The sequence below is a fragment of the Camelus dromedarius genome, chromosome X, assembly GCF_036321535.1.
Source record: "Camelus dromedarius isolate mCamDro1 chromosome X, mCamDro1.pat, whole genome shotgun sequence".
In the NCBI taxonomy this organism is placed as follows: Eukaryota; Metazoa; Chordata; class Mammalia; order Artiodactyla; family Camelidae; genus Camelus; species Camelus dromedarius.
The window spans coordinates 80,997,356-81,022,316 of record NC_087472.1 but is presented as its reverse complement, the minus strand read 5'-3'; the positions used below and the strand labels follow the sequence as shown (position 1 = coordinate 81,022,316).

The 24,961-nt window shown below is 40.0% G+C and overlaps 1 protein-coding gene and 1 long non-coding RNA gene across 3 annotated transcripts in view; one reads left to right on the top strand and one right to left on the bottom strand.

The window, feature by feature from the left end:
• Positions 1-223: 223 nt before the first annotated feature.
• On the bottom strand, positions 224-8,729 carry LOC116150732 (uncharacterized). 2 transcript variants are annotated; one of them, XR_010379522.1, is made up of 4 exons: positions 8,673-8,729; positions 4,205-4,262; positions 2,731-2,799; positions 224-669 (listed from the first exon to the last, which is right to left on the bottom strand). It is a non-coding gene; the product is annotated as an uncharacterized LOC116150732 (long non-coding RNA). The 2 variants fall into 2 exon arrangements; XR_010379521.1 differs by lacking the exon at positions 8,673-8,729 and adding an exon at positions 8,112-8,169.
• LOC105085263 (amine oxidase [flavin-containing] A) overlaps positions 7,531-24,961 on the top strand; it is a 71,327-nt gene continuing 53,896 nt past the window's right edge. Inside the window, exons 1-2 of the mRNA XM_010975502.3 lie at positions 7,531-8,909; positions 24,517-24,611. Of these exons, the coding sequence (XP_010973804.2) occupies positions 7,613-8,909; positions 24,517-24,611 (1,392 nt within the window). The 5' untranslated portion in view covers positions 7,531-7,612. The remainder of the gene's footprint in view (positions 8,910-24,516; positions 24,612-24,961) is intronic.

The following is a 24,961-nucleotide window of genomic DNA, read 5'->3' as shown; positions in this document are numbered from 1 at the left end:
TTGGATGCTTCCTGATTCATGAATCATTGAATAAAGCCAATAAGATCTTAACAATTTACTGAATTTTCTTTTTTAACAATTTACAATGGAGTATGAGATGGGTAGAAAGTTAGAGGGAGAAAGTCAGATAAAAGAACAGAAACAATGTATAAATTCTTGGAATTTATGCTTTTTAAGAGTAGAGAATACTAAAAAAAAAATTAGTACTCCATAATGTGGCAACAGATACATGAACAGGCAATTTTAATATATTTATACTATATGCAGTAGAAGATGTAATATTCACAGTAGGGTAGGATCAGAGGATAGACATTTATTCAGGATTGGAGCCTGGTGAAGGAGGGCTATTGTCAGGGCTAGATTCATAATTTGCATGGCCCAGTGCAAAATGAGAATGCAAAACCCCTTGTTCAAAAAAGGCATCACTAATGCTACATGCAAATGAGGTGATAAAGAATAGAGTACATGAATTTTGTGCTTATCTCCTCAGTTCACGAGTATGTGCCATTGTCTCATTGGGCTTCGCTCACAAAACACAAGTTCAAAGACAAAATGATTAAGAGTTTCAAGACAGTGATGGCAGGGCATTGAAACAATGGCAGGAAAATAGATGAACATCAACTTTCTTCTGTACAGCACAAGGAACTAGATTCAATATCTTGTAGTAACCTATAATGAAAAAGAATATGAAAAGGAATATATGTATATATATGTATGACTGAAGAATTATGCTGTACACCAGAAATTGATACAACATTGTAAACTGATTATACTTCAATACAAAACAAACAAACAAAAACAATGGCAGGGCCTTTCTGAATGTGGGACCCTGGGAGACTGCACAGGTCACATGCCCAGGAAGCGGCCAGGTGCTGTGACAGGCATGTGCCAATCATTTTCCCCTTCAAGAGAGGACTCTGCTCAGAAGTGAGGCGTGTGGTTAACTGCTAGTTTCTAGGTGTGATTTTCTTCAGGATCTGCCTCAGCTTTGGAGCCTACTTCACAATATTCTTGGAGAAGGAAGTGCAAGTCAGTGATTAAGCAAAAGCAGTCTTCTTAGGGCAACTCGCAGTGAATGACAGCCAGGCGTTTGTACTCTGGACTGGCCATTCCCACCCAATGCGGGGCTCCTCTAAAGGGCATCCTTTGCTTGGAGCTCCTGCTGAGCCGACAGAGGCTGTTAGATCTACATAGCTATCTGCCAGCTCCTGGCCAATCCTGCTAGTGCCCATTTCCTTTCACAGATGTTACTCCTAACAAACCCTTTGCATCCTTAGTTCCAACTCAGTATCTGCTTCCCAGAGAACCCGATCTGCAGCAGCCTCATTTGGAGATTTGGTCTAGAAGAACGAATAGAGAATATCCAGGCAAAAATTCACATAGAGGGAGAATGAAGCCCAAGAAGCAGCACAGTAAAAAAAAAAAAAAAAAAAAAAAACATAATGAAACATTGTACTCTTGCTGGTGGTTCACAGAATGTGTGTATTGGGAGCGGTGGGTGGGGGGAGGCAAAGAGGAGAGGAGAGTGGAGGGCCAAACCAGGAAATTGATATTGACAATACAACTAACTAGGCTACCGCCCTTACTCAGATTTTACCAAATAACAATATTTAAAAAAACTAAAGTGTTAACATTTCAATAGTGATATGTATATAAGTCAAGGATGACTGCTAAGGACTTAATGCGGACTATCATTCAGAAATAACTACAGTGTTCCTGGTGAGCATGTACCGACCTATGTAAATACATTTCCTGGTTTTAATAAAGAACTATGGTTGCATAAGATGTTATCGTTGGAGGAACCTGAGTAAATGGTACACTGAACCTGTACCAACCTATGTAAGTACATTTCCTGGTTTTGATAAAGTACTATGATTACATAAGATGTTACCGTTGGGGGAAGCTGAGTAAAGGCTACACTGGATCTCTCTCTACTATTTTTTGCAACTTGCTGTGAGTCTATAATTATTTCAAAATCAAACTAAAATTTTTAGCTTAATGTTTCAGTGATTCTCCATCCTACACATTTTAGTTTATACAATTGAGACCACCTGCCATTTACATTTTTATCATGCTTTTTGTTGCTCAATCTTATAATAGTTTTCTCATGTCATGAAGAAATTCTGTGTAAACATAAGTTTTGAGGACTGCATGATCTCCAGTGGCATATTTGTGACATATTACTAAGCAATTCTTTATTGTTGCATGTTTAGTTGTTCTGAGTACCAATCCACTCTCCCAAAAGTTAAGCATGAGATGCCAAATGTAGCCCATGGTAGTTTTGTGAGTCTGGAGGTTTAGTTGAACTCATGAAGACCCCTAATGGAAATGGCACTATTTAAAAAAGAATACTCAGAGAAATCTTACTCCCATCCCTACCCCTCCATTGCATTCTGATACATTTCTCCATTTATGATTTATCCTGTTTCTTTTTGCAAATACATTTTTTACACAAAGGTACAAAAACACACATAAAGATATATTATGTACTTTTTTCATACCTTGATTTTATCGCATATTCTTAAAATCAGTCACATCAGTTCCTAGAAACCATCTTCCTTCTTTTCTTTAATGGCTGCATAGTGTTTCATCATGTAGGCTTATCAATGTATGCAACCAGTTTCATACATATGGGCATACATGATTTTGTTAGATATTACTGAATTCCTCTCCACAGGAGTGGTACCATCCTGCACTTCAACTAGCAATGTACGGGAGTGCAATACATACCTGCAGACAGAGAAGAGTGTTCTCAAAAACAGCGGATGCTGTCCCCAGAAAATGCATAAAACTAGGTCTCTGAGAAAGAAAATCAGTAAGTCAAAAGGAAAAAAATATACTGAGAGATACATGGCATAAATAAAAAACGAGTTGGATGAAATAAGAATTTAAAGTTTTTAAAAAATCTAACTGAAATGGCATAGTCAAAACCTACAGTACAAGCAGTAAAGAACAGAATTAGTTAACTGCAGAAAATTAGATGAGTAATATAAAGGGTACAGGTGACTGGCTCTCTCAGAATTCAGAGAAAAAGGACAAAGAGATGACAATAATGATAAAGACATAGAAAGATGCCCTCATAACATAAACTGTAGGTGTTTCTCAGGGAAAAAACCCACATAAAACAGATGCAGTAGTCCAAGTAAGAATAGAAGAAAAACTGTCCTAGCATGGGGATTAAAAAAAAACCCAAAATGAAAAAAATCCACAGATTGAAACCACACACAAACACACACTCAACACTCATTCTCACAAAATTATTTTATTTTGGAGATAAATAAAACAGTTTCCTATAAGTACCTTGAAAATTAAGACATCTTAAAAAAAAGATGTTAAATGAGACTGCCACATATATTGTATTATTTATTTATTTTATTTGGGGGGGTAATTAGGTTTATTTATTTTTAGAGGAGGTACAGGGGATTGAACCCAGGACCTCATGCATGCTAAGCATGTGCTCTACCGCTTGAGCTATGCCCTCCCCCCTGAGACTGCCACATATAAATGTCCTAGATTCGTGTTTAGGAATAACCATCATCCTGATTCAATTAACCAAAAAGAGTTTTTAATGGATGGAATGATACTAAAATTTATTTAAATATATAAGAACATATTAATGGAAATAATATGCAAGAATATAATAACTTGTAAAGAAGAGTATTGGGGAGGCATTAATCCTTCTTTCTGGTAAAACCTACTATAAAGCAACAGTAAGAAAATCAATGTGGCATTGATGGCAACGTGGCAAAAATAAGCAATTCAACATGGCAGAAGAAAGTTCAAAACCATATCTCAGTATTTATGTTATATGAGGTAAAACAAATCAGTGGAGAATGGAAGGATTTTTCAACAGATAGTTTTGTTTTGATTGTTTAACTATTTGTGTGCGTGTTGGAGGTGGGTGCGGATTGTCTATTTAGTTCCATAGCACATAACAAAATACATATCAGTAGATTAGGATTAAATAAACCAGTTTTAAAATATCAAACCATCAAATAACAAAAGAGAACATAGATTTTTATCCTTCTGGTCGCTAAGTTTAAAAGCAGTGGAAGAAGTCATTGAAGAATAGATACAATCACATGCAACTAAAATTTCTGCATAAATAAAATGCCATAAGCAATACAAAAATATAAGTCGTAAAAACTATCTGCCGTGAAAACACCAAACAAATGGTTAATATCTTGTTATATAAAGTACTCACAGAAATCAACTCCAGGAAGGCAGGCGGTGATCATTCACAACAGGAGAAATTGAAATGGCTATTAAATATATGAAAAAAGTGCTTCATTAATAATCAAAGAAATGCTGATTAGAATAGCAATGCCATGCTGACTTTTCAAGTTAAAGGTTAAAAATTTAACTTGCTTAATGTTGGCGTTGGGGCAGCAAGAAGACAGCCCTTCTTAGACGTTGCTGATGAGGTATAAATCTGGACAATCTCTTTAGCAAGAAATTTGGTAATTTCAATCAAAGAGCTTTAAAAATGGCACTACTCTCTTATCCCGGAATTTTACTTTTAGGGTTCTAGCCGAAGGATATTCTAAGAATTTACAATGTACAATATATTCAATATATTATGTACAAAAATGTTCAGCCCCTATGTTTTATATATATATATATATATATATATATATATATATATATATATATATATATAAACAAATGGAAAGTACTAAATGCTTGATGTTAGACGATAAAGGTTAAGTAAATTACAGTCCATGACATGAATATAATGGAGTTTTTAGAAATTAAAATGTGGGCAAGTATTGAGTAGCTATCTAAGTATTTTATATTCATTTGCACATTGAACCCTCACTACAACAGTACTGGATATCTTCTCTTCGCTCTTTCAGGTGTATTTACCACTTTTCTCTAGCTTGTTATGTCCCCTGATCTGTATGGACAGCATCACCAGGTTCTCCTACCTCCTAGCTTCTGGCTGGGTTAGGTCAATGGAGAGGACCAGCAGGAGATTGAAGGGAGGGAGGAGGGGGAGGTTGGGTATTTATATGTTCTGGCTCCCCCTGTGGGTTTTCTGTGGGCTGACTGCCTCCCTGAACTAAAAACCACAGCTTGTGTCAGGTAGCCCTTTCCAAACACATCTGTCATCAGGTCTGATTACTGTTCTGCTCCTCATCCCTCTATAGTGATCCCTTCCTGTTATCACCAGCCTGGGGGCATGCATTATTCCTTGGGATTTCTCTCCATCTTCCTACATCTTTTAAAATACTTCCTTTATGATACTCTCTTTAAACCATCTAATCGAAGTTTGCTGTTTTCTTCTTGAACCTTGACCAATACAACAACTTAAGAGATTTTAAGGTTGAGGAGACAGGCATGGAGAAGTAATTTGATCGCAGTAAGAAAGGGAGGAAATAATACTTGTAGGGTAGATCACAATCATTTATCTTAAAAGTAATTTTATTGTTTTTATTACAAAAGATTAACAAAATATACAATACAAACAAGTAAAATGAAGAGAGAAAATACTCATATTTCTGCTCATCTATTCCACCCATTATTTATTTAATATGACTCCCACATTTTTACCTGCAGCCAAACTCCTGCTTTGAGTCTCAGGCTTTATGCTCAATTGCCTACTCTATAACCTTCATCTGGATGTCTCAAAGGCACTTGAAACTCAACATGTCCAAAAACATGCTCATGATCTTCCAAATCCTAGCCACAACCAAGTCCTGTAATGTCCTGGTTAATTTTACCTGTAAATGTCTCTAATACATCCACATCGCTCCAGCTCCACTGCCACCACCGACCTTAGCCCAAGCCATCATCACCTCTTTCTTTGAAGAATTCCAAACTTTTGTCTCCCTGTATCTATCTACTCTTGTCCCCTTCAGACCATCATTCACATGGCAGATAGATCTTTTCAAAGTTCAATCTAGTCATATTGCCCCTTTCTTAAAGTCTTGCAGTGGCTTCTACTGGTTTAGAATACAGACCAAGGATCTTACTTTGGCCCAGTTTACCTCTGCAGCTTTGTCTCCTGCACTGCTCCTCCTCTTGCCAAAGCTCCACCCGCTGGCTTTCAGCTATTCCAAAGACCCATGCTTCTTTCTATCACAGGACCTTTATCTACATTGTTCTCTCTTTCTAGGACATTTTTACATACTCCCTCCCAAAGTTAACCCCCAGAATGGTCAGGACACCCTAACACCTTGTCACTATGGGCCTTTCTAAAATAGTATTTATCAGAATTTGAATTGACACACCAAGCATGTGGTTTATTCTTTCCATAGCTCCTCTAGTAGACTGTATGTTCAAGGAAAGTCTCCAACTGTCTCGTGTCCCCTGTGTATCCCAAGTACCTTGCCCTGTACCTAGTACATAATATGAAATCAAATATTTGAATGACCAGAAACTAATACAACATTGTAAACCAACTATACTTCAATTAAAAAAATTAAAGCAATGAGACTAAGGGGAAAGTTGGACAGAATCACATTAGAAAGCGCTGAATTTTTTATATCCGTTACTTTCTCTTTATTTGCTTCAAAGTCTAAGATAAAAATGATACCAATTTAGTCATGTCTCAACTCCTTTGCTAGACAGTAAAAGCTCTTAAAACTGGATAAAGAAAAAACTAAATCTGTATTTCTTTACAGTTTCTTCAAGATATTATTTGATACAGATGGGAGTTGGGAGGAGGCGGGCAAGAGACATGTTTACACTTGGGTACGGATACTAGTCAACTTCCTAGAGTTCTCATCATTTACTCTGAATGCATATCAAAATTACATCTTTTTGAGGGTTCTAGTGATGACTATTCAGCTCTAGGAGGATAAGATGTAAATTTAAGGAAGGGATAAAACTATCAAGACAAGGGGCTGATGCACAATAAAATATACACAGTAAATATTCCTCTTTTCAGTAGGATGGGGAAACATCTTTTTTAATTTGGTTCTGCAACTTAGCCATCCTTTGACCCTCGCTTTTAAATTGCAGGTCCCACTTAATTTGTGATAGCTGAGTTCTTAATTTTCTCGCCTACTTGCTTCGATTTTAAGAACTTCAGCTTGAAAAACCCTATAGAAAACCAATAACTGCCAAGCCTCCCCTTAGGGACATTTCTCACTTCACCCCTCCCCCCACAAGGAGGGCGCGCGACTGCGCAGACCTCACCGGCCCCTTGTGACGTCACAAAGGGGCCAGACCGGGGGGGGGGCGCCCTGCGACCTCGCGGTCCGGGTCCGCTTCCTTCAGTACCGGCTTCCCTAAACCCACCCCCGACGCCCTCCGCCCAGTCCTATTTTAGTTAAAGTGTAAGAATAAAAGCACCAGGTTGAAACCCCCACGTGGCCCCGCCCACACCTTCATCCAGCCACACCCCCACTTCGGTGGCGTCGTCCGGCCTTACCGGGCGGGAGTGCTCCCCCAACGCGCGCGCGCGCCGCGTACAGGCGGGAGGGGCGGGGCCAGGCCGTTTCAGCGCCGCGTCTCCCCCCCAAAGTGGGCGGGGCTCCCGAGGCAGGCCTCCGAGAGTGCGGATCGGGAACAGCTTGGGCGGGAGAGGCGAGCGCCTGTGAGAGGGAGGGCCTGAGGAGAGCTGAAAGTTGCCCCCAGCACCGCCGCCCGCGCGCGCTCCGGAACAATGAGCGCCCACAACTCAAAGGCCTCCCTCAGCAACAACAGCGGCGAGAGACGGCACGAGGCCGAGCGTCCACCCAGAGCCGGGGACACTACTGCCCAGATCCCGGACCCGGCCTCCACCTTGGGCACGGCCTTGCCCTCCACGTCCGAGTGGAGCATGCAATCTGAGTGGCGGACCGTCTCCGGACTGTTTTCCAGCTCCCTGTCGAACGCGTCCACACCAGACGTGACATACTCCCAAAGCGCCAGCGCGTCCGCCCAAACAAGCACGGATTTTGACCTGACAACTGACTCGGACACCAAGGTTGGCCTCTGGGACTTTGGCGCCCTCCGCCTTAGCGACCAGATCCCCATGTCTGCCACCCGTTCTCCCAACTCTGAGGGGGCCGTCCCAGCCTCTAACCGGCACACAACCATCCCCCGGGTATCCGAACAGGGATCTGTCTCGCCCTCAGGCTCCTCCAGGTTGCCCCTCCATGAGTCCGGCCCATCCTCAGTACCTGGGTTCCCCCGGGTAGCAGGGACTCCTATACCCAGGAAGTTCCTCAGAGCGGCGGTACCAGAATCCATCTCACCCTCGATGCCTGGCTCCAGCAGAATATTGTCACCTCCTCTACCCCGTAATATTCCGCAAATGTCACTACTTGGGGTCATCCCGTTCTCAGTATCCTCCTCCTCCCAGAGTTCGGTAGAAGTACCTCCTACCCTCAACAACCCCCCGCGACTGCCAGTACAAGAGTCCAGCCAGTTCTCAGTACCCGACTTCCCCCGGCTCTTGGACTCCTCCCTAGAGTCGATACAAGGGTCCTACCCGCCCTCAGACCTCAGCCTCCCTGGGAGTTCAGGACAAGAATCTATCGTGCTGTCGGACTCCTCCCAAGCGTCGATACAAGGCCCTCCCCCGCCCCTAGTGCTCAGCAGCCCCCGGAGTTTGGTACATGGACCTCGTACGCCCATGAACTCCCCAGTGTCGACTCAAGTGTCCACCGAGCTTTCCGAGTTAGGTAATCCCCGAACATCGGTAGAAGGATCGGCTCCACCCCCGGGTTCCCCCAGAGTACCAGTCCAAGGGTCCGCTCCGCCCTCAGCGCCCGGCTCCGCCCGGGTATCGGTGGAAGAATCGGCTCCGCCCTCGGACTCCCCCCGAGAGTCGGTAGAAAAGTCCGCTCCGCCCTTGGCCAGCCCCACTCCTGTACCCACGCCCCGGGAGAGTCTCAACCAGAGCATGGAGAATCAGGAGAAGGCGGACAACGCGGGCCAGATGTTCGACGTAGTCGTGATAGGAGGCGGCATCTCAGGTCAGTGTGGACGGTAGCGGTAGCCTGAGGGACCCTGGCCGGCCCGGGGGGCGGGGGAGGGACTTGCAGTAGCTAGGTGGCGTTTCGGGGTGGGGGGTCTCCCTTGTGCATGACAGAGCGCTACAGCGGTCGGGCCCCTGATCCCGCGAGGAGAGAGTGGGGTTGAGCGGGTTTTGCTGGTGGTGTGAACTGCAGGAGGCAGGAACAATCATTTTACTCCTACTATTAAATACTAACATTTAAGGAGCTCTTGCCGTACGGTTATATTTAGCACTTTACGTGGATTTTCTCAGTCCTCAGCGGTCCCGTGAGGTGGGCAGTATATTTGTCCCTGTTTTACAAAACCAAGAAACTGAGGTAACAATCCAGAGGTCAGACCGCCTGGCCGGGAAGTGACAGTGATTTTCTCCCATTTAAGACCCTCACTCCTAATTCCCAAGGTGGCTGGTTTGCCTCACTGGTTTCACATCCTTTGCCCTAAACAGAACAACAGTATATGGATTTTTGTAATATTGAGGTAGTAATCGTGTTATTCAGGTCCTGCTCTTCTTAAAGCGCTTTTCCTTAGAAAATTTAGTAACTGAACAGGAAGGAGGAAGAATCATTTAGGAAAAGGTTTTTAAAATAGGCGGGGAGGAGAGAGCTCTTAGTTTTAACCTACTCTAGCGTTTTTGGTTTTTTTTTTTTCTTTTTTAAGAACTTGCAGGAAAGTGCAGGGCATTTATTGCTCAAATGGAATCCCTCTGTGAGAAGCAGGGGCAGAGGAATGGTATGTTTGCGTCCTTCCCCAAGGGCCTGAATCTTGTCCTGTGATGAGCAGCTGGCAATCCTGGGTTCCCCTGGTCCTGGTTTGAGTTTGTAGCTGACCAACTGAGTGGTGCATGAGATTTTTCTGAATCTTCCTGGAAACCTCATCCTGACTGATATATTAAATTGTTACTTATGTTGTCATCATTGGTAAAATGTTTGAAATTTAGGGATTGTGTTTCAGCTCTAGCTAGAGTCCCACACTAATCTGTCCAAGACATGGGAGGAGGTTAATTTCTGAAATAAACCTGAAGGATCTGATTTAGTAAGAGGGAGAAATAAGGTGGGAGGGAGTAAATAGGGTGTCCCAAAGTAGCCATTTTTATGTACAATCCTTTTGAGAAACTGCTTACAAATTAATTTTGCGTGGAGATAGCTTTTGACTTGGCCTGTTTAGGATAACAGTCTTAATCACCAGAGAAGAGATTGGCATGAGCTGTTGCTTTGACAACTCCAGCCAGTGCCAGCAAAAACATGCATGTATTTTGGAGCATCAGGAAAGCAGATCCTGGTGGAGAGTACGAAAAAAGAAGTGTCTCCCTTGTTTCCTCTTCATTCATTCGTTAACTTCGATTCATTCACTCAACAAACACTTGTTAAGTGCTTGCAATAAAGTGGACTGGTGTTTCTAAAAACCTGTTTCTTCTATGTAAGCCTCCTAGAAGCAACATGATTATTGATCATGGGAAAATAAATATGGTGATGACGTGTAAATTGATTGGGAGTTCTGTCCCCATTCCCACCTCCATACCATCCATATTTCACAATTCAGGGTTCTTTCTGGGATTTTTATTCTTGTCTTTTTTTGTTCTGTGCTCCAGTTTTCCTTAAGGGGCATTTTGTCTTTCATTTTTCCCTCTGCCTGATTACTGGCTCTTTTTCTCCTTTTCTACACTTTACTCCAAGTAGTTGGTCGTGAGCAGAGTTGGATTTACAGTGTAGCTGATGATCCTTATGCTTTATGACCTTACAACTGCAGGTCCTTCTGGGTTCTCATTCTAAATAACCAGTTTCATGCTGAATCTTGTCTTTGTAATTTTGCCTTCTTTTTTTTTCCTAGAGAGGGCACCCCAATTATATAAGCTTCAGGCTCCTCAACCTGAATCTTTCCATGGTCACTACCAATGACTAATTTGTTCATTTCCATTTGGGGGAAGAAGAGGGCATTTCTTGCACAGTAGTTCACACTTCTATTCCAGAACCCAGCTTCCATTTCATCAGTGATAGTGGAAGACACTGGGCTTCCTTTAATATCATTTCTTATCAGTCAGATTTGATCTGAACACCAAAACTGACCAGAAACCTTGCTTTCTGGCTGTGATGTCTTGCCAGATGGTTCACAACTAAAATAAAAGTAGATGCAAGTCTGGCTCAGGATAAACCCAGCACACAGACTAGTGTTTCATGAGCAGGTGAGAGGTATTACTTCCTAAGGGTTCTTGAGAACTCAGAAACACATCATCTTTGTGTGTGCTTAGCAGTATCCCATGAGTTACTTAATGGCCCCTATATCAGTTTTAAACGCTTCTGGATATTTCTTATAACTTTTGTCAGGACTTGCACATTTTAATATGATACCCACATACTTAAAATATATGGCCAATACTTAGTAGATGCAGGATTATTCCTATTGTATAACAAAAGAGCTCCCAGAAGAGTACAAATTCTGACTAAATGTTCCTCAAAAGCAATCCAAATTAACTTTTTATAACTATCTCTGTCTGCACAAAGAATAGCAGCATCTTAATTAAAAATCATAAAACAGAGCATGTATTTCAGCCACAAAATCCCTTTTTCTGCCCACTCACCAATTAAATAATCTTAGACACTCGGTAGTTGAGAAAGGGAAAAGCCCTACTCATTTGTAAGTAGTACAGTGGTATCTTCAACATGCTTTGGCTCTTATCCATCATCCATCATCTGTCATCAAGTCCTTTTTGAAACTTCTTTCATGCTTTCTGCGACCCTATTGGATCCTGAATTTTTATCCCACACCAATTGCTCCTTTTTCTGTTCCTGTCATTGTGCCCATATTCTTGTGCCGATTCTTCTAGTTTTGAAATGGCCTCGAGGTTCAGCTCTTCATCACTTTGGGGCTCATATGCACTCTCTCCCTCTCTTCTTCCAAGATGTCAACTTTTCCTCATCTATAGAAAGCTCTCAAATCTTTAGTTTGAGTCCTTCACTTTCTCTGGACTCCTGTCCTATAGCTTATCTGCTTTTGCATATTTCACGCTTGAAAGTCTTGTTCTTACTTCATATTCAACAAGTCCAAAAGCCTCCTTGCCCTCCAACCCAGCTTCTCTTCCTCATTTCATTGACTCTGTTCTTGGCACCACCATCCTTTCCATCATTTTGGACACATCCTTTTGTTTTATCTTCTACACCCAGTCAGCAGATCCTTCTAACTCCTTCTTTGGGCTGTTCCTCTCTTTCTTTCCCAGTAACTCTTCCCCCATCCCCAGGACAGACTCTTAGCCCCTTCAGCTCACCAGGTTATGACCATCTTCCCAGTGGCCACCCTTCACTTTGGGCTCTCCCTTCATGTCCATCCTGCAGTGTTCTCCCAGATTTGATTTTTTTAAATACTTCTTTTATCACCTTGTTCTGTTCAGGATGTTCAATGATTTATTGTCCGCTTCTTAAGCTCCCCTCTCCACACCCCACTTATCTAGCACCCCCTTTGTTGGACAAGCAGCATTTCCTACCAGCCCCAACATGGCTGTAGTCACACTGCTCTCTTGTCCTCAGTGCTACACCATGTTTATTTTGTCCCTCCATTCCTTCCCTGTTTTAGTTTTTTCCTTAACATGGAAGTGCTTCTCTGAACATTTCCAGCCTATCCTTTCTTCAATACCTGATTAAATCTCTTCTCCTTGATCATTCTGGCTCTCCTTGATTTTTCTCTCCTGTAGAGCTTATAATCTATATCTGACAATTTGAACTTATCTTCTGTCTCTGTTTCTTGATGTTATTTTAAGTATGGCAGTTCAGTTGCTGACTTGACATGTTAGTTCTTACTCATGACCTGACACAGACAACAAATGACAGAAACCCAGTGGCGGAAGATTTTAAAATCTGCCCCTGAGAATTTCTGAATTGACTCTCTTTAGGGAGAGAGAAAAAGGAAAACAGGAAAAAAAAGCCCAACTCCAGGGGACAATGCATCCTTCAGAGTCTTTGGGCCAAAGAACTTTTTGAATGGCAGTCTAGTCCAATCACCTAAGACTTTAATCTTCTTGACAGCATCTCCTGAGTAATTATCTGGTTGTAGCTTTGAACACATCTAGGGAAAAGGAATGCTGTACCCCTCAAAGCATCTCATTATGTGCAGAGGTGGCTCTGGTGCCTGGACTCATTCAAGCATTTTGGGAGCTTCTACCATATGCCAGGCAGTAGCCAGATCACCAGGAAAGAGGTATATGAAGAGGAGGAAGTAGTGTCCCTGCCCACAAGGTGCCCCATCCTCTTGCAAGAAGTAATCAAGGGAGAAAATAATTGACATTCATACAATGAGAGAAATGTTAATATCATGAATCTGAATGAAATTCTGGGACCTTGAGAGATAAGTAGGATTTTAACAGGAAGATAAGAAGATGGAAAAAAGACAAACAAAGCAGGAGAGACTGGAGAAGCACAGGTATGGAGTCAGGAGGCCCTAAGCCTTACATGAGCAGTGTTGAATTTAAACCCATGACAAGAGTTCCAGGGAAGGGAAATAGCTGCCTCGTGTACCTCTGTCGATGTGATCCTGGTTGTTACTGGGATAACCCAGTGTGTCACTTCTGCCCAACAGTTAGCCAAGGCACAATGACAATACTTTTATCAGAACACTGGGCGGTTAGAGTTTTTCCATGTGTTTTGAGATTAAATTCCAAGTATCAAGTAGAAAGAGATATTTCCAAATAATACTCCCCCTGTGTTTTTATCCACGAGTTGAGCTCCACTAAAAGAACTGAGAGCCCTAGCCGCCCAGAACGCTATGCTGTGTGAGAATAGAAGGGACTGAATCTTCCTCATCATCCGAGACAGAAAAGCCATTTTGCAAGAAGACTAATATTCAGAATTCTGCCAGTTGAGTCCACAGCATGCCACAATTTCCCTTTTTGCTGAAATACATCACCCTGAAGAATCATTTCTGCTAGAAGCGTTGTAGGCATTTTAACCCAGAACTTGGCAGCACATACTGTTATGGTTTTGTAGCGATAAAGAAAAGCTTACATTAAAAAATATGCCACTTAGTTTCAGTGCCTTGGTTATTTAGATACTCTGAGGTTCACTGCAGGCTGAACATTAATTTTCTGCCTTTCAGGACACTTCTTTGCCCCTATTTCTTTCTCAAAAATAAGCTAGGACTCATTTATTAACTTTTTTGGGTGAACGAAGAATACAAAAGTTGCATTTATTTGGGTTCTGATGTTTTGATATCTTCGTGGTTGAATGAGCTTTGGGGTTTATCTAATACTTGGTGGTCAGTTTTAGCATTTGGTCAACGCTAATTGACATGAATCTATACATGATCCTCAGCTAATGTGAAAAATATATTTAACACTCACTCTAAGTATAGTATAATTATACAAGTATAGTATAACTATAGTATAATTAGATCACAGAGATCAATAATTGAGAAAAAGAAATGTGGAAGCCTGTTATTGATGAATATTGGGTCATACAATCTTTGTGCAGGTGTGACATATACGTAGTTTACCTATGACAAATCTTACCAGTATTTGGATGCAGGTGTACCCAAAAAGACTGAGGAAATATTGTAGTTTCATATCACATACAGGGGCTTGCAAGAGTGTGGACATCCAATCAGCACTGGTTTGATGACTACGCTTGCGTGTATGAGATAGATTTCATGACAGGTACTTCTCTTTTAAAATATGACTGATTAGAACTGCACAGAGTGAATCAGAAGAAGTCTAGTTACATTTTTAAATGTTAGAAGCATTTGAGACAAAGGTGATTGTTAGGACTGCTGTATCCTTTTATTTGAAAAATATTTTACAGTTTGACCAGCAATTTGTATTTTCCTTTGGATGTTCTATTCTTGATTATGTTATGGACTAGGGCAGCTGAAGATCTTTGAACCACGGTTCTGTCATCTGTAAAATCAGAGGTTGGATTAAGATATACGTGATAATCTTCGAGTATCTTTTTCAGTAATCGGCTTCCTAAAGGTCTGACTCTTCAGCTTTTTCTTTTGGACCCCCTCCTCAACACTTTTTTTCCTTCCATGTAGTATTCTGGAAGTGGCTTGCATCACCTCGCATACTGACATCCTATACTAACTTAAATCAGAATCTGGGTCTCTCTTACAAGTGCTCATTTGCACCTTGTCTATGATTCAGAGGAGCCTTAGTTTAAAAGTCCTGTTCTAGTAGGTGCTAGGCCAAAGTAAACAAACCCCACTTTATAGCAATATTTAATTGATTTATTAGGTAACAATGTCAATAAGAATTTTAAAACCAGATGATAAGCTTTGAGAGTTGAGTTAATTACATATTCACCATGTTCAAGGGTCACAGAATTGCAACCTGGTAGAGCTCAAAGGGACCAAAACAGAGGCTCAGGAGGGTCAAGTGAATAACCTAACGCTACAAAATTCTCAGTGGCATAACTTGACCTTGGACCGTACCCCGCCCCCCAGTAGACTTGCTTAATAGGCTTGTTCAGAGAACTGTAGTAAACTTTATTATTGCTTTACTTTAAGGTTAATACTCTAAAACCTAGTGATTGTTGTTTCACAGTAATTTATATTTTAGAATATATTACATGGCATGTTACTGCTTCATGAACATTTAAATTTAAAAATCTTAAGCATCTTATTAGGTCGGATGCCTTTCATATGAAGAATTTATTTCCTTTTTGAATTTATTTCCTTGTTTAAATAGTTTAGATCAGTGGTTCTTAACCTTTTGGAGCAAGTGTCCCTTTGAATATCTGATGAAAGGTGTTGGATCTTTCCACCAAAAAAAAAAAAGGAATGTTTTTGCACATAGACTTTTTTTTTTCCCTGCAGCAGGCCAGCAACTAATGTTATGGAAACCTCTTCATTGTCACTGTGAAGACTTGGGGCTGATACTGAGATTTCACAGAAGTACTGAAAAATAAGAATTCAGAGGATTCCTTAGGTCATTAGACAGTTGCCAGTAATGAATGTAAATAGACAATAATAGAAACAGTTAAGACATCTAGGCTTAAAAATAAGGGACCAGAGTTTCCTACACTAAGGCCATGATAAATAGAACAGTGAACCCACCATGTTTTGAAAAGAGAAAATTTGGGGAGACAACATTGATGAAGAAAATGGAAGGCTGTGGGGGTCAATGTGATTTTTAAATTGTTTTCTAAGATTGGTGTTTACAGATTTTACATATTGGAGTGAAGCCATTTATGATAAATATACAGTTCTGATTTAATATGCATTTGTAATAACTTATAAAGGTCACTGAAGGCATCTGACAAAATTCAGGCCCAAATGGAAGAGTTAAGTTCTCCAGTTTATCTGTTAGTCCATTTGTCTCTCCAGTGACTGTGTGAGGCATAGGGCCCCCTATGTAGTGGGGGTTATGAACCTGACCTGCTCTTGGTGTTTGAAGTTGGTTCAGGGTTCAGTGGTGGCACAGAGAAGGAAAAAGGAAATGACAGACAGGAAAGATTTCATAGAGGAAATAATGCTGGACAGAAATACTATGGATTTTGGATAAATTCCAATGTGTAACAAAGATGACCTTTAAGGTGACTTTTTTACAGATTAAATGAGTTGGCTGTGAGCTGTGGCTTAAGTTAAAGATCTTTTTCTTGCACGTCTACACATATTCTTCATTCATTCATTTATTTATTCATTCAATAAATACTTGGTGATTGGGTGCTCACCATGTGCTTTGAGCAAAATTTATGGTTTTTGTTGTTTTCCTGATTTGGGAACATTGCTTCTAAAACTTCAGTATGAATTGATGTTTGACTGTACTTTTTATTTTCCTCAAAGTATTCAGTCCAAGAGTCCAAGTGTGCAGTTATGTAAGAATTCTGTCAGCCAGAGATCACTTCACTGAATAATAGAAAATTAACTTAGAATATTTAATCTGTGATGTACACTATACACATTCATAGGTGGTGTTGAATTGATGTCAAAGTTGAAAAAAAATGCCACTTTAAGAAATAAACAGGAAGAACTAGGAGAGCCAGCAGAGTATAAGCCATAGCTACACTAAAGCTTTGCTTCAACACTTACCTTGTCCTCTGGGTATTGTTCACTTGGGACCCTGCCCTGGTGAGTTTATTACTGTAAATATTTGAACAGTCTTTTAAGAGATGAAACCAGTTTTCCCAAAGTGTATTTTCTGAGATACAGTTTTTTTTAAAAGGTAAAAGGTGGAGAAATGCTAAGTTCAACAACACTCTTCACTGCAGGACTTATCAGAGCCTTTAACATGCCAATGTACACCATACATTTCCCAGAAGGAGAAACAGCATATGCCTCAACTTTCATGAGCATTGATACTTCCCTCAAGAGCATCTTGAGGACTAGGGTTGCATAAAATATTTTGGAAATTACTTCCTAACCACAGTGCATCCTAGTGTGCAGAATCCGAGGACAGCAATGTGGAGTGCCCTTGGTGTGTTTTCATTTTCAGTGAAAGAATGGGGCAAATAATGAATTAAGGGGTAATTGCATTCCCTGACTTGGGTGAGATCCATTTATCTAAAGTGAAGATGAATGCTGAACAATAATCAAATAAATTGGGACTGTCTAGACAACCAGTCTGTCGAATTCAGGGCAAATTGAAGTTAATTGTTAGCTTTCATCTATTTATCATTTGAGACAGTACTGTCTTTTTAGCTTATCAGAGGGACTTGAAGATTTGGCATTTTGAAAAACAGTTATTTGTCTGAAAGGAAGCACAAAATACAGGTATGTAAATAGATAGATAGGTAGGTAGGTAGATAGATAGGTAGACAGACAGGTAGGTAGCTAGGAATGGTTATATTGTATGTATCTATGCATCAGGAACAAGTTTGTGTGCACATTGATATTCTCTGTTCTCTTTTGCTAAAAAAAGCACAGTACTGATTCAAAGACCAGAAAAGGTACTAATAGTATTTATAATCTGCTAACTTACTTGGGCATAAAGGTTTAAATGACTAGATACCCTATCCTTCCAAATCTTTCTTAGTTGTTTGAAATAGATATAATCTAAGTAGCATAGAAACTTACCCATTGCCCTCACCCAGGTGAGCATGGTTTTGTTTTCTTAGTTGTAGTTTCTCTGTTCATTGCAACAGGCATTTGAGCACCTGTAACATGGAAGGCCCTCTTCTAGGGTTGCAAAGATGTATATAACACACCTCTGTTTTCAAGAAGGTCCTAACACATGAAGAGGCAGATCTCTGGGCAAGAGAGCATGTTGCCTTGGACAAAGGCAAAAGGCCACAATAGTTTTGACAAGAGTGGCTATGGTAACAGTGGCGGGAAGCAGCGGATACATAGAGAGTGCCACGTGGTGATGTGTTCTAAGAAGGAAAATACAGCAGGGTGACAGACACACTGTGAAAGATGATTATATATCACTTTTCATATTGACAGTGGGATCACTGGACATTTTTTGTGAGGAATACACTACATTTCAAGGTTTGTTCTAATAAGGAAGTGGAGACACCAAATCATTTGTTGTAGAAGGAGAATCAGAAATTGAACTGGAAAGGGTAGCAAGAGTCAAATGGACAAATTTCTATATTTTCCTAAAACAGAGTAATGTGAACATACTTGAAGAAGTAAGATAAAGGAAAGGGCCCTTGGCAGGGTAGAGAAGGCAGGGGTAAGTGTGAAGCTAGGTCCTATGGTAACAAATTTGTAGCCCAGGAAGCGAAGGACCATTTCCTCAAGGGCTTCATTGCAGATATTAATTCCTTTTCCAGGTGCTCTATGTGGCTTAAATCATTTCCTTTCCTATTTCTATGGGGATGTATCCATCTCAGGACATTGAAAACACTGCAATCTGTGGAAATACAGTTTCCATGGGCAGTGGCTTTAAGAAGCTGGAGCTTGGTTTGCAGTTGCCATGGCAACACTGATGCTAGCTGCATACATCATCTCACCCAGGCTCTCCTGATCTAATAACCAGGATTAACAATTGTCTGAACTCTCATATGAGGTGTGCTTTTAGCAGACTTGCTTTTTTTTAAAGGCCTCTCTAATAAAGCCATTAACCTATTTTATTTTGGTTTCTATAAAACCCAAATGACTGAAGAGAGAGAAAAACCAGAAGAAGGATTATATTGTTTTAAACTCATCATCCCTATTTAAAATACTTAATTGCAAAGTGATTAAAGATTTGCTTGTGCCATGATCTGCTCTTTTCCGTTTTTCAGGTTTTTGCATTTTGAAAGTGACCAGATACTTGTTTACACAATAGAGCTTAACAAACTCTTTGTGAATGTAGCTTCTCCGTCCTACTGGCTCTCTACTGTCACAGAAAACCATAGGACATTTGGGAGTCCTGGGCTCTTTTCCTCCGAATGAGCCATGATTTGGGAGAGAAAGAGCTCTTGGTCAGAGCAGGGGCAGGGAGATTTTGTCAGTGCCCTCTTAGACCTCTTCCTCCCAAATGCCCTTGGGAGATTCAAAGACTAGACACTAGGACAGTTGAGAGTCTAGGACACCTTTCCAAGATGGCCTTTCATCCCCTACAACCAATGAATCTCAAACACTTGCTGATTTCATAGGCTCTCTCTCTCCCAGATTTGTTTATCCTTCCCCTCTCTGACCTGAGGCCAAGAGTCTCTGGGTCTAACAGTGTTGGAGCCAGCTTCTACTATTTTAAAAGAACTGATCCTGATTGAGCACATCTCTTCCCAGTTTTAGGTTCAGTGATATCACATTGGTAGCTTGTAATCACACTGATAGTTTAAATCAGCCGTGATGAGAGTGTATGTATATACACCATGGAAATCCAAACACTGCAAATCTGATGTCTTCTCCATTCCCCAAGGCCAGGGATGATTGTTAACCATTACCGTCATACCACTATGTTAAACCCTTTCCCTATCGTGGGGGTGGGGTGGGGTGCCAAGAGAGGTAGGTGGGAGCTCTAGATTCTTCTATTGCCCTAGATTTCATGAGGCCATTAAATGAATGACAGCAAGAGCTATAATGCACAATGCTCTTAGCTTTGGCTAATCTATATTTCTTTGGAACAAGATGAAAGAGGTTTAATGTGAGATTTTCTCTTTTCATAAATATGTAAAGAAAAAATATTTGATTATAAAATCTGTTGTTTAGTAGCTACATTGTATTTGGTGACTTACCTTCAGACTTAAAAACCTTTTCTAACAATTTTATCCCATTTACCAAGAAAAAAAGTCTTTTATTTATTTATTTTGAAATATATGTCAACAACCCTTAAACTAATCTGTGGAGTTGATGTTTGAGATAAGGTTCTTTTTTCCATAAGCGATTATTGGATTTTGTAGTAGGAGGGGAGGGTAGAATGCATAATGGTACATAGAATTAGAATAAATAGAATTAAGAAGTATAATTCAAGACTTCCATCTTGATGCAGGCATTATCTTTTTTTTTTTTTCCATTCGAACCAACCAACAGCCACCGTTGATATATTAGAAAAGCTTTTCTGGACCGCACATGTTTTCTTGTGCTTTGATTATGACTTACTGAGTTATTTATTCAAAATTAGTTATTAATTATTATCCAAAAATAACTTTTCTAATGGCATCTTGATTGCGTTTCCATGTTCTGCATTTTCTAACTTTAAATTACCATGGAAGTTCCTTATCAGAGTCTTCTTCACAATAAACACGCAAACTAAAACATTATCCGCCCCCCCCCATTTATTCAGCATCTTAGGAGAAGTAGTTTTCTAAATGACTTAAATCTTCCCCCTTCAAATTCCAAGACCTTTTTGAAACCATTTTTCTCAAACCCCCTTTTGAATGTTTTAAACATCTTCCTTATTTCTCAAAGAGCTTAAACTTGCTTTGCTGAGATAGGGTCAGTCATTTTCCTGTAATGCAGAAACAACCATTTTTGTCAGCTTTTTAATTTTGTTTATATCCTTAAATGCCAAAGTGCAAAATGACCTTTGTCATCGGTGTGGTCATTTGTCCTGGCTCAGCTAGCCTACCTCCCCCCTCCTTTAGCCTCCAGACTAGTGTTTATTTACTATTGGCACTGAACCCCACTCACCAAACTTGTTTAGAATTACACATTACATTCGATTTGATTAAGGCTGCAGCCTTATAAGTGAGGGTGTCAGAAGTAAAATTTTTCACTTTTTGGGAGACTCTGTTGTGGTCATGTCGGGCTCTTGATTTTCTTATCTGGAATATGGGGATAGTGAAATCTATCCCGCAGGATGGTTGTGAGAGGCAACAGGAAAGGCATCTGAAGTTGATCTGCAGGATGTGAAGCCCTAAACAAACTGTGAGGCGTCCTCTGGGGGCAGGATCGCTGCAGGACCCACTGCTGCTGGAATTCAAAGCCACTTCTGCTTCTACTTCGGCAGAGGGCAAGTTTCTCCTCCCTTGGAAGAGGAGCCACCTGAGTAACTCCAGTAAAAACCAAGGGTGTTTCTATCTATCTAATTGGTTTATGGTTAGATTGATTAAGAGGAACTGGGAAGAAATTAAACTTTTTGCATCTGAGTTTCTCTGCTTTTAAATATAGAGTGGTACTTTGAGCCTAAAAGACATTCATATCTTTTGACCAAATAATCTCCCTTCTAGGACTTGATCCTACGGAAATAGTCAGACATGAGAACAGAGATTTATGTACAAATATGTTTTTCATCACACCTTCATCCTTTTTTAAAAATGATGGTCAGCATAAGAAGCCTTTGGCCCTGGCCCAGAAAACACATTGCGCCAAGGTTTGCAGACACTGGTTTGCATTTATTTAAACTGTCATGGGATGCCTTTCTTTGTGAGCAGATTGCAAAGATTTGTTGCATAGCTAAATCTTGGATGGATATCATCAATATAAGGGCACACTGTACTTGAAGGAGTCAAAAGTGCATTACAAACATTAGCGGATAGCAGTGCTGGCTATTATGGTTTAGCCTCCCTGTGTTTTCAATCTGATAGACACAAACTCATTTTTGATTCTGGCTACATATATTTCATGCCATTCTGTATATGAACAAAATACTGTGTCAGTCTGTGTCCTCTGAGAGCAGACATCAAGACAGAACTAGTGGTGTAAGCGGTTTATTATAGGAAAAGCTGGTGAAGGATAAAGAGGAGAGAGCAGGAGTAGGCAAGTTGTTTGAAGAAAAAAACCCCAGAGTACTCTTGTATAATTTCTTACAATCTGGGTTTTATTGATTGCATCCCAGTGGTATTAACATGTTCCTCTGGCCCCTAAGTATCAGATCTAGAGGCTTGATCACATTAGCATTTAGTTTATTTGCTCCTTCCCTTTCTCCCCTTTCTTCCTTCCTCGCTACTTCATACATGGTGGTATCTGCTTTCATTATGAGGCAGGTAACATCTGGTTATCTCTTTCTCTTTTTTTCCCGTCATGTTAGCAGCTGTTGACAGTCATTGCACTGGATCTGTTAATTCATTAGGGGTTGTAAAATGCTGATATTCTATTCTGTCTTCATTTATTAGCTAGCATGCTTTTATACAGGGAAACCTCCCTTTGTTAGCTATTTGGTTGCTTTGAGGTTTGGTGCAAATAGGGAAGGGAGGATGAATGCCAAATTCTTTTTTTTTTTAATGATAAGTTGGTTCCTTAGCATTCTCCAAAGGTGACCAATAAGAGTTTTTATTTGTTTGTTTAGTATTATTATGAATGGATTTAAGCCACTGCAGTTGTTATTTTTATCTGATACTCAAATTGTTCCATCTTTGGCCAGTGGGAGTTTATGTAGGTAGGTTCCTGAGCCTTTTTGTAACCATCCTAGTAGCTTTCTGGTATGACTTGATGTTCCAGAACCATCTTGTACATTTCCTGTCCCAGATTTCTACTTCTGAATTTCCTTATCCTCATGCCAAAAATCTTAGATCTCAGTGATACCACCCTGATTACTCATTTGCTTTATTCCACACTACATACATTTTCTCAAAATAACAGTACTGATACTAGCACTAACAAAATGATTACTGAACATAATGTTTCTAGTTCCTTTCTGCATTTAGGATCTATGTCATTATAAGTGAACCGTCAAGTTACTGGGTTTTAAAGTCACTTACAATAGTTCCTCTTCTCAACCACTTGTATACATATTTGGGTATCATTTGTATCATTTTACTAATCTTATCCCTGGTGTCAGTCTTATTTGTCTTTCACCCTAATATTCTCTTTTTTATTTCTCCTCGAAGTATATTTATCTCTGTAGTCCGCTTCATATTTTTTGTAATAGTGTAAAGGTAACTAGGTATAAGATAGCAATTTAAATTAAAAAGTGTAGATTTAAAAATAAGTGTGTATCTTCATCCATTTTCTTACTCTGTGAGCTGAGAAATCGTAGAATCAATGATACCTCAAAATGGGCACACCTAGAGCCCAGATCTTGGTTGCTAATACTGTTCTCCAATAAAATAACCAAGGCTCCCTAGAGAAATAGCTGATTCTAGGGCTGGGCAGAGAAAGACAAGATAAGCCTGGAACATCTTATAATACCAGAAAGTAAGGAAGTGCTCAAACACACACACACACACACACACACACACAAAATGATGAAAGCATGTCAAAGGGACATGGAAGCCAACTGAAAGAGCTTCCATTGACCAAAGGTGTAATAATTCAAACAACAGAATGAATAACATGGTATTGGATTATAACCCGAAGTATAAAACAACTATCTATCTGTCCATATAATATAAATAAATGATTGACTAAAAAAATTAATGGGAGAGAAGAGACAAATCTGGGCAGAAGAATTTCAAATAATTTATGTCGATCCTCCACCCTCAGGGAAGTAGGACATAACTCCCTACTCTTTAAGTGCAGGCTGTGCACAGACTTCCTTCCAAAGAGTGTAGAATGGAAGGGGGAAGAAAAGAGTAACTTTACAGTGGAGAGGCCTGCCAAAGACTACCTCTACCAGGTGATCAAGATTAATATCAGTGATAAGTCATGCTGACAGCATGCGCCCTTGATAAAATGTTAATCCACAACATTTTCCTCTACTTTCTGGTGTTACTATACTGGGTTTAACTTTTATGAAAGTTTTTATTCATGGGTGAAAGCCAGTACTCAGCTATGAGCCAATAAATAAAGTATGAAATATGGTTTTTGTCTTTGATAACTTTGAATCTAGTGGGGAAAACAAGATCTAGCAAGCATGTAATCCAGATATAAATAATAGGCAATTATGATGGCGGGGGGTTTAAATTAAGAAAAGGACAGGTGTACTGGGAGCTGGAGTAGCTGGGAGAAGATTCCAAGAAAACATACTTCTGTTCATACAATCAGGATTTCTAGAAGACGGGCATAATAAGGACTGATTAGGGGTTCAACAAATTCTCTTAAATATGATTTGATTATCAGTAAACCAAAAATCTATATTTTAATAATTATCACTTTTTTTTTCAGCCAACCTTATGATAGAAAATAAAATTATGATAGACAATGTAATATATGATAGACTATACAGTTGGTGGCTCAGTGAATCACAGTGTGGTCAGAATTTTCTAGATAGACAGCAAAATCAATGAATTGTATATGATGCCCTGCATTTATATTATATGCAGGCTTTGGTTAAATCTTGGCTGTTTCACATTTAGATATTAATATGTTCCTCGATTTTGTTCTCCTATTTTTTCCTTTTAGGATTGTCTGCTGCCAAACTCTTAAATGAACATGGAGTTAATGTTTTGGTTTTAGAAGCTCGGGACAGAGTTGGAGGAAGAACATATACAGTGAGGGTAAATAATTTTAATACTTGCGTATAAAATCTCACATGAACTAGAAGTGGGGTCATTGGAGGTCACAGAGCTAGAGGGAATCTCAAGAGTTCATGCAGTTAAACCATTTGTCCCCCATAGCCCTAAACTCCTGCATTAAATGGCTATTCTTTTCAACAAACACCCACCAAAGAGTGACAGCCTCTGACCTTCGTAGCTTACATTCTAGTGAAGGAAAAAAACATGAACAGATAACTGCAACACGGTGTCATAATTTCCATACTAAAGACCTAAATAAGAGTACGTAGTGTCTCAGTTGGGGTTACAGTTTGGCTGGACTTGCAGTGACTATATACTGACAACACACACAC